The sequence below is a fragment of the Gambusia affinis genome, linkage group LG23 (genome assembly GCF_019740435.1).
Source record: "Gambusia affinis linkage group LG23, SWU_Gaff_1.0, whole genome shotgun sequence".
NCBI lineage: Eukaryota > Metazoa > Chordata > Actinopteri > Cyprinodontiformes > Poeciliidae > Gambusia > Gambusia affinis.
Genome location: NC_057890.1, coordinates 7,686,956 through 7,697,566, shown reverse-complemented (window position 1 = coordinate 7,697,566; position 10,611 = coordinate 7,686,956). Strand labels below are relative to the sequence as shown.

The 10,611-nt window shown below is 40.7% G+C and overlaps 1 protein-coding gene across 2 annotated transcripts; it reads left to right on the top strand.

Moving 5' to 3' along the window:
* Positions 1–1,374: 1,374 nt before the first annotated feature.
* Positions 1,375–6,713, top strand: LOC122826547 (transmembrane protein 229A). Of its 2 annotated transcripts, none has more exons than XM_044108552.1 (2): positions 1,375–2,367; positions 3,231–6,713. In XM_044108552.1, exon 2 carries the CDS (start codon positions 3,400–3,402, stop codon positions 4,483–4,485), a length of 1,086 nt encoding a protein of 361 aa, XP_043964487.1. In that variant the 5' UTR covers positions 1,375–2,367; positions 3,231–3,399; the 3' UTR covers positions 4,486–6,713. The 2 variants fall into 2 exon arrangements, with proteins under 2 accessions (XP_043964487.1, XP_043964486.1); XM_044108551.1 differs by having other exon boundaries at positions 1,375–3,146.
* The last annotated feature ends 3,898 nt before the right edge of the window (positions 6,714–10,611 follow it).

Below are 10,611 nucleotides of genomic sequence, written 5' to 3'. Positions count from 1 at the left end.
TGTTAGAAATGTCTGAGGAAACAGTGACAGCAACAAAAACTGGAGCAGGAAAGCTTTGGTAGCATCTTGATCTGCACACTGTTTGCCACTTTACTCGTTACTGTAAGCAATTATATAATCCACCGAGTCTTCAGTTATTACACTTTTCTCCGTTCAAAATCGTTATTCTGATTGTTTTTTGTTTTTGTTAGTAAATTAATATTTTCATGTGAAAGGGTTCCACCCAAGCAGGAATAAAGGTTGTGTGACATTGCTGCCATCTAGTGGACAGCCCCAACCACTCTAGACTTTGTTAACTAAACAAAACGCTTCTAAAGGTGATCAAATCCAAGAATAACTTCAGGTTGGTTTTTCGTTGGGTTTTTTTAAGTATGAGGGTTTTCCAAGCCAAATTCCAGGTTCCTCCACCTACTGCTGTTTCTTGTTACATGCATACACGCCTGTAGTTTTGATTTGGTAGTAAATGATTCAGTCTGGAGATGAAGAGCTCCGTCTGGAGCAATGTGCCTTCTGAGTTGTATCAGGGAATCTACTAAATACTAACTCAAAGGGTTAACTGAATTCCAATCCAAGTGAAAGGATATGGACTTTGAAGGACGACAAAAAGAAAAAGCAGCGGGCTTCCATGTGTGTAGTCCAGAAAATGTTTGCAGTTTGAACTAATCGTTTTCCAGGTTTGGTACATTATTAGCAGAAAGAGGCTTTGGGGAAAATGTTGCTGTTTCTGAACTGTATGTCCTGCTCCGTTGTCAAAAAGTTCCATCCAACCGCTCATCCAACCATTTATCCGATCAACTGCTCAGCCATCCAGCCATCCATCCATCCATTTTAACATATTATTAAGAGCACAACAGTTGATGAATATCTGTTTTAAATGTGATTTAAAGTTCGGTTTTTAAACTTGGAAAAGCAGGCTGAAAACACAGAGGAGTGTGACAGTTTCAGTTTGATAAATTCTGGATTTTTGACATGCAAATGTGTAAAAACAGGACAGTCGCACCACTTACGCTCTACTACTGGGTTCATAGTTATAAGTTACACTGCTCTTTCACACAAGGCCATGAGCAGTGACAATTGTAATGGAAATTGGATCATTGAAGTAGGGAAGGAATTATGATGTCTATATTGATCCTACAGGTAACAACAGAGAGCGAATCCTACAGATTGTGTGGTTAAAGTCTCCCACCACTACAGGCAAACAACAACATCCTTCAGCAAACATTTTCTGTTGCACATCCAGTTAGTTTCTTTTATGTATTTTGCCATGTCTTTGATTTACATTGCATAGTGGGGATGTAGGGGGGGGGAGTCTCACTCTGAAAAACTTGTGAGCAGAGGAACTTGTGAGCAGAGGAAACATTGAAGACGTGTCAATCCTGCTGCATTTAAACTGTGACTTCAAAGCAGGAGGCGCTACAAAGGAATGACTTCCAACAACAAACCTGACTGTTTCACTCCAAACAGGAATTTCATATATTTTTTTCCATTAAGTTGCATAAACAAAGAGATTTAAGTTGTTGTTTTTATTAAACTCTTAATATTATTTCCTGACACTGTGACTCTCAAAAGTGTTTTGCACATTTTGTCATTTTACAACCAGAAACTTTGGTGTTTACTTCTTTGAAATCGCATCTGATTGGCAAAGTCAACAAAGTTCATAACTGTAAGGTGGGAGGAAGCAATATAGGGTTTCAACTGAGTTGAAATAAGAAAATGACTAAACGGTGACGAAATAGATACTTTTGGAAAGCACAGTCGGTTTGCTGTCACTTTGTAGCAGTTCGGTTTTGTGATTCAGATCACGGTAAACAAAGCTGATTCATTCTGTTTTCAGCAAAACCCGCGAAGGTCGCTGATAACATCTCTGTTTTGCATGAGTGTGAATGCAGTCAAACATGCACCTGCAGAACACGGTGCGGGAAGACAGCAGCTCGCAAACAGTTCCTGAAGTTTTGGGTGATGCACTTAGAAACGCCATATGTTCTGTTAAATATGCAAAAACTGAAAAGGAAAACTTATAAAGGCATCCACACACATATAAAAAAAAACTCGTGCAACGGGAGTAAGAAATGTGTCTGATATTTCATAAGCGGCTCGTGTTGGTTTCCTCACACAAAAACAAAACTACTGCAGTATTTCATTAACACACACATAAACACACACTGCCTGTGTTTACTTTTGTTCTGAAATAGACAGACAGTTGCCCCCTTTATGAACGTTTGCATGTCGGTTAAGTACTCAACAGCGCCCCTCTGTGGCTGTTTGGTTGAATTGAGAGCAAACCTCACCTCTGTTTTGACTGGGCTGGATACTGGAGGATGTGCAAAGGATTAACATTTGGATAAAAGTCTTTAGAAGAAGCTTAAGGTGATAATGCACACAATATACACGTTATTCTCACAGGCTATACTTCACACATAACCATCAAAAATTCAGCAACACACACTCTGTTGCAACTGTGGAAATGTGGCCTCCATTTAGAAAGACAGTATCACTCTTGTATTTTATGTATCGCTGGACTTTTTTATTATTATTCTTACGAGCACCTGTTGACATGAACGGAGACACGAACGGAAGGCAAGATATGTATCTCGCCTTTCTTCCTTTTGATTTCAGTCACTGGAATGGTGCTGCCACCACAAAGTGTTCAGGTTCAAGTTCAGTGTTGCTAATCGGAGCACCTCCTTCTACATGTTTTGCGCCTTCATGGCGTGTGGCAAATGTGACCTTCTGTGGTCTTCTTTCATCAACTGTTTTCCTGTTCCTATCTATCTGAATTAGCTCTGTGATTAAATGAGATGATGTGGTTCAGCTTGGCATATCCTTACTGGCTCTAATCTCATGTAATCATCATTAATGACTTGTAATTACAGCGGCGTCACGACGTCGCAGCGGGACTGCGTCAGCGTCAAACGTCCTGACTGCAGATGCCTTCAAATGCCGGTTAGAAATGGGTATGACCCCGTTATCTTTACTTCATCGGCTTCAAGTAAATGCCGGGTTTAGCGGTAGTTGCAGCTCAGACTGCGTAATTATCATAACTATCATTTTTGACATCATGCAAATTGACTTACAAGCGAATTTTGATGTCGGTTTGCGAATGTGTCATTTCTTATCTCTTGCTAAATTGATGGAAAATCGAAATGGTAAGTTGGCTTAATTATTTCACTGGATCATTACTGAATAGGAAGAGCATGTTTATACACATTTGTTTGTTTATAACTCCGCAGGGGTGGGCCTCGGTTAGCCTTCCGGGAACTGGTATTTCCGGGCTGCACTAAAGGCACCAGCCGCTTGCTGCCGCATCTCTCGCTTCACCTTGCGGACGCAGCGGAAAATAAATTAAAAACAATGTCAAGGAAAAGGACAACATAGTCTCTCCGCAGCGAGTGACTGACCATGGCCAGTCGGTGGAGAGAAGGTCATCGCAGCCGCTCTAGGGAGCATGGCACCAGCCTAAAAACAGCTGCTGCGCCCCGGCAACAGGAACCGTCCGGAGACACCGGGGACGCCGGGGAGTCGCTGCCGAGATGGATGCGGCTCTACCTCTACTGCATGCACGGCGTGACTCTGGACGTCTTGCTCTCCTCCCTGCAGGGGGTCGTGACCAGTCGGGACCCTAAGCTGGTGGGCTTCTCCTCTCCGTATCTGTGCCTCCTGCACATACTGACCCACTTCGCACTGGAGAAGATCTACTCCCAGAAGAAGTGCTTCCGAGGTCGGCCCGTGGTGTTCCACCTGGTCTTTTATCCGTCTGTCTACATCGGACTGCAGATCCTCGTCGGCAACATCAACACTCTGACCGAGCAGGTGCGAGTGGTGTCTGGGACGCAGCTGGTGGTCCATTACATCCTGGCTTTGTATTTCTCCCAGGTGTTCCACAGAGGGCTCGCGCACCTGCAGTACCAGCCCACCTCCCGCTGCGCCGACCTCTGGAGGAGCCTCGGCGGTCCGGATCATCATCATCATCATCATCATCATCATCCTTCAGGTGGACTTTCCGGGTTCGCCCGGTTCTTGTTTTTCGGCATGCACGGCTTCCTGGACGAGGTGTTGTTCACGTCTCTGTTCAACCTGGCGGAGAAAGGGGTTAGGGCCACCGGGGGCCACACGTCCCTGTGGTCCTTCCTGATGTACGGCAGCTGCAGCTTCGTGGTGGAGAAGCTCTACTTCCACCTGCACTTCGGGAGAGGCTGGGGGACCTGGCGCCGCCTGCCCATCTACATCTGCTTCATTTACACCTGGGAGTTCTGCTGCGGGCTGACGCTGAGGCAGTTTGATGCCTGCTCCTGGGATTACTCCCACTATCCGCACAATTTCATGGGACTCATCACCCTCCTGTACCTCCCGGGCTGGCTGATCCTGAGTCTGTACCAGGATGTGCTGTCTAACGTGCTGCTGAGAATAAGGTGCACCAAAGACCCAGACTGCGGGAGTGGGGAGAATGGAGAGGTCAACGGACAACTGGAGTCCAAGAAAAAATAACTCTTCATGCAAAATCAGCTTCCTAACGGATCAATTAAGGAAAAATGATTCAGGTTCATCTCAGCAACTTGGACCGTCTACAACAAGTTCATACGTTTCTGTAATTCCGTTCAAAATGTGAAACTCTTATTTTAATCGACAGGTTTAATATCTGAAGCATTTGCTTACTTTGAGAATGTTGGCTTCCCAAAATTCAGCTTCTCAAAAGTCTCAAACCGTAAGAAGGCTGGCTCCGTATTTGTGCAAAATGTAAAAGAGGTATATTTTCCAGTTTGCAACTAATGGAAAAAAAACCTCAGTCTGTGAAAGGTATCATATACAACTACTTTAAAAAGAAAAATCACACATACAAAGTATACCCGTGTACTATGCAATATAATGACTACTATGACTACGTCCAAGTTGCTTCAGGATTGACTTTTTTTTTTTCTTCTATCATTTTACCTTCCACTAAACTTTCCAATAATGGGCTTGTAACAGTACTCTGAACAGCCACTTCTTTAGTAATGATTCTTCCTTGTAAATGCTGACATTCCTTTTTTTATATTGGTATTAGTATTCCAGTTTTCTGGGAAAATATATTTCATTGTTTTTAAACCATAATATTAATGGGACACTTATATCAATCTGTGTCTAACGTGTGGGTTTCACTTTAGTTGAATTACTGAAATAATTTAACTCTTTAACTCTTTTATGTCATATTTTATTGAACATGTTCTGATGTTTCACTTTCTGACACCCAGCTGAGACCATTGACTCTTTATTGAACCTGTTTAAATTACATGAACTTACTGCCGTTTTCCTCTGTGTAGTGTAAAAACTGAAACTTCTAAAATAAGAACATTTTCTATTTTGATATGTTTACAACTGTAACTGCTCTTTTTCTCATGGAGTTCATCTGCAGACCAGAGCTGGCCCAAAGTATCGTGCAAAACAAAGCGTGTGACACCTGACAGCTTCAGTGTTACGTTCTGTAAATTAGAGCAGCTAGACTGCAGCAAGCTTTATGGAATAAATTATTTTGTGGTTAAATAAGTTAAAACGTTAAAAGAAACCCAAGTGGATTTTTGTGCTTTCCTTTCTTTTTATGTGTGCGCTACGTTCAACTCGTTTGTAAATTTAAAGACATATGACCCGATTTTATCTTTTGATGTAAGTTTTGATCGCAAGCGAGGCTTGCAAGTCAAACTTTGTTCAGGGACCCACACTGCCTTGGTCCGGCTCTTGTGCAGAATCACCAGTGGAGGAATTATGGGTAGTTTTTAATCGCAGCAAGTCTTTTGGCATGCCGTAACTCCTGCACATACCTGCATGCTGAAACTGTGTAGAAAATTTTCAAACTTTTTTAAAACAAAGTACAATGCACTGAATGCTGCCTGATGTTTCAAAGTCAGTATTTCCAGAGCTTGAATTTGTCTGTTTGATTCTATATTTTGTTTGGGTTTTTTTTTTTAGAGAGTTTTCCATAAACCACCAAAAGAGAAAGTTCAAAATTAAAAAGTAAAGTTCCAGTAAATTGTTAGAAGGAGCTGAGAGGACTGCCTTTAAACTTTTAATGGAAATTCACTTTAAAAATCCTGAACTATTCCTTTAAAGTTATCGCATATTAACCCAGGTGTAAATGTAGCAATGCAGCACCTTGAGGAGAGCAGAAATTTGGAACCACGTGGGATTACTGTGAATTTTTCATGAACCAAACATTACTGGAGTGCCTTTCTGTGCAAACAGAGACTCGATTAAACATAACATGACTCCTGCAAGTGCTGCAGCCATGGATCCCAGCATCCCAGACAGATTACACATTGGAAACTTACATCGGTTTGAGTGCTCACTAATGGAAAAAACATGCCCTTGTAAAACTGAGAAAAACAATTGTGTAAATGTTTTATGTTTTTTAATAAGAAAGTGAATTTCCGTCTTGTATATAATTCCCTAGATCCATTTGGAAGTGCAATTGTCCCAGATACAGACTACTCTGGATAAATATCATTCAACTTCTTAAAGCACTGAGGCTGGCTTGGTGATTTTGTTGGTTTGCTCTATGGACTCGGCAGCTATACTGGTGTTCTTTAACATTTCAAATATTTATGCCATTTACTGCATGATTGAACGACGTTGCACATCCTAAACATATTCCTTGACCGCATAACTGTACTTTAACCATGCTTCGCATTTGTTTTGAGCACTTTCACGAAGAAAGAGACCAAAAACGAGTTTGAAAAATCAATTTTAAAAAAAAGTTCGAGTAAGGTGTGCATGCCTTCTAAAGAAAAATAACAACATAAAACTCAGCAGCATGAACTGTATTCATATTTTTGATTTGATGTAAAGCTTCAACTTGTACACATTCGTTCTATTAATAAAATGACATCTGTTGTAATCACCAGTGTTTGAAGTGGCTGTGTCAACATATTTATTTTCAAGCGCACTTTGAGAATAAATTTACATGTCAAATTGGACCTGTCTGGTTTTGCTTTCACTTTCCTACAGGTGAGCCTGGATCTTGACCCTCTATTCAGGTTACCCATTAAATGTAACACATAAAAGCATATCATCTCACCACATGTCAACTGTACTTTGCCTTTTTAAGTTGATTAGATATAATAGGCTTAAAGGTAAACATTTGTTGTGCCTGCGATACTCCCCTAACCCGAACAAGCAGTCATTCAGACGGCACACCACCCAAGGGATTGCAACTGAGCACCCCTGCGACTTTCAGCACACTTCACCGCAGCTCCCGCTGGGAATATATGATGGCGCCTAATGCCCGCTCATTAGCAATCTTAAACTAATGTGGCATACTGATTTGTGAGGTTTCAGGTGTACAAAGACAGGAAGTGAGACGAAATCATTTACCTCACCATTACTCCGCTTATAAGCTTCCCTTACAGAGCCTCCAACCCCCACCATCACCAGCCTAATACCTGCTGAAGCTATAAATAATCAGTTTGAAAGGCCTCATTATTTATCTCAAGTGCATAGCCTGAATACTGTAAGAGGAAGCCGGCGTGATGCTATCCAGCAGTTGCTGTCTTGGTCGTTTGAGAGCCTGAAACCCCATATTTGGACAAAAGGATGAGTCTGAAATCTGATACTTTGAAATGGGTTGGATAAAAGTATATAGAGTTGGCATTTTAGGCCTGATGTCAGTTCCATCTGAACCACAACGTAGTAAGCAACCTTACAACATATATCTACAATTAATATAAAGTACTGTAGGTAGAGATTTGCCTCCTGCATTTCAAAAATTGATGGCAAGTGTCTCTCTGCAAGAGAGCAGACACAGTTTTATGATAACATTGAAACATTGATTATTTTTAGACAAAAACTTACCAATTTTTGTTATTGTTAAAAATTTTTTAAAAAAGCTCTCCATCCTTGACCTGCAAATCCCCAACCAGTTTGCAAAAATCTGTCAGGTTTCCGATTGGTCTGGGTCAAGCCACCCTACAGTAAATTCACGTTTTAGCTCTCTACTCAACTGTTACCAGTTCAAATTCATTTATTCACCTGTCTGCTTTTCTTGGCAAATGTTCAGTTGCCAGTTCAGCTGAACATTTTAAATAAGTTTAACTAATGAATATTGAGGAAAATGTTCAAATGTCAAAACTAATTCAATTTACCTATATATCAACTGCTAAAGATTTTTTTTTATCAGACCCTGTTTCTAATGATGGACTTCCATATCCCTGTTTGGATGGAGTCTAATGAAATATGACAGTAAATGGGTGACTTCATGCTGATTGGCATTATTTTTCGGCATCACATAATCCCACATCCGGACAGCAGTCTATCAGTAAATTACTGACCATAAAGGGATTAGTGATTTTACCCAGAATAGCCCCAATAAATGCAATACAAAAGGCAAAAATATCAAATTAAATTTTCGGTTCAGTTTAGTTGATTCATTTCCAATGTCATCCCTTTCACTTTGATTTACTGCCTGTTAAAAGGTTTGCTATAGAAGAAAAAAATATTTCAATTTCTGCAGGTTTTCACTATAGACTGCACTAATATGTACTAAATAAATCAAATCAACTCTGCGCAATAAGTGTAGCGTTAGAGCAAAATAATATGCTACAAATCTGTAAAATTGGAGTTTAGTACAGAATTATTCTTATTTCACTCATTTCTATCTTAAATTTGGGATTTCAGGGCATGAAATCAACACACTCTTGCCAACAATCTTGATGTGCTTGATTTACATATGCAGTCAAATCACAGGCAAATATCCACTGAAGGTAAGATTGTCTCTGACACCAAATATTGATTCTGGCTATTTTAGTCACGTAGACAGGAAACACATAATAAAATGTGGAAAAACTCGTTGGTTTAGTTTGTGTGTTAGTTTTATTAGCGGCCGTTGACTTTTTTTAGTAAATGAAACATGAAATTGTCAGAGTAGAGTCAATGTTCATTTGTCCCTAAAATGGCTATCATAAAGATTAGCTTAGTGAGAAAAGGGTCTAGAAATGACACCCATATTGAAGAAGCAATGGCATCCTTAAAGGACCTGCAAAGAGCCATGGCAAACGATCACGTTCCACAAGACTGGGACTTCCTAGCCTGGCTCACCAGCGGTACCTGGTGGCAGATTCTGTTGAAATGTCTAACACCTGTCATTGCTGTGCTTGTATTGTTGTGTTTGTTCACATTGTGCATTATGCCTTGCCTTAGGTCCACGATGACCCGAGCTGTGACAGGTGCGATGATACGGCTCCGGCTTCTGCAAATGACTAAAGGTGACGGTTGGGTTCCACTGTTTCGAAAAGATCCAGATTATTACGAGGAAACATGCTTGTGTGATGAAACCGCATAAAAGCAAATACAGAATGATTTCCTCATTGAAAATGCCAAAAACAAGTGATGCATTGCATTTGTTATGTTTTATATTTTGAAGTATAATCAGTGCCTGTTATTTAAAATAAATAAATATTTATTAACACTGGTTTTTTTTAAACATTTTTTCATTACTTATAGCACATACTTATATGTTTTCATTCGATAAATAGAGGGGGAGATGTTAGAGGTTTGCAAATGGTTATCTCATGAATAAGTTGTTTGTCTCTCTGCTCTCAGCTGAAACTGGGTGCGCTGGAACATCGTGCTCTCGGACACATCGGTACCAGCCGGCTCAGACGTGCACCGACTCCTTATCTTTAAGTTTCTGTTTTGCCTGACCAACACCCGCCCTGCTTTTTATAAAACAGACTCCTGCAGGGAGGCGAGTCGGAGTTGTTTCGAGGCACCACTGTGGTTCTGTGACGCTCTAAACTCTCCCCCTTTGCAAAGGTTGAAAGTATAAATACTCTCTGTGTGGTTCTTTATATGCACAGGTTAAAATACCTAACAAAAAGCTTATTCATGACCTAGAACCTCTTCACGCGTTGGCCATAAAATCTATTTATTCTGTTCGGATTTGGTGTGATAGACTGACACAAAGTAGTGCATAATTGCAAAGTGTTAGAAAAGTAATACATGGTTTCCAGTTTTTCTAAAAAAAAAAAAAAAGAAAAAAGTATTCAAAGCAGTATGAAGACCAAGCAACAGAGGAGGCTTGTGTGGGTTAGATTAAAAAAAAAACAAAAAAACAACTGCTTCCCAGCTTTAAACATCTCACAGAGTTCTGCTCAATCCACCATCTTAAAATAAATACTGAACCACTCAACTGCAAACCCTCTAAGAGATGACTCACCAGCTAAACTGACAGGCACGGACGGTGCTATCCAGAAAAGCAATGCAGAGAAGACGGCCATTGGTGAGAGAGAAAACCTACAGAAGTCCCGTTTACAGTTTGCAATGCCACATGTAGAGAACACGACAAACATTTGGAAAAGGCACTTGAGTTTGAACTTTTTGGGCCGCAACCTAAATACTAATACTGCACTCAACCACAAACACATCATCATCCACACAGTAAAACACGGTGGTGACGGTATCATGCTGCACCATCATCCCCTTCACCATTAGCAGCTTGTAGGATCATCTATTGGACCCGTCGTGTCTGTCTAAATATAGCTGTGTCTCTCCTGATGTTCGTATCAATGATGCACCGTGTTACCTGATCACCCATCGCATCTATTCCCTCGCCTCAGATCTCCTTAAATCCAGTCAGGATCTCTCCTG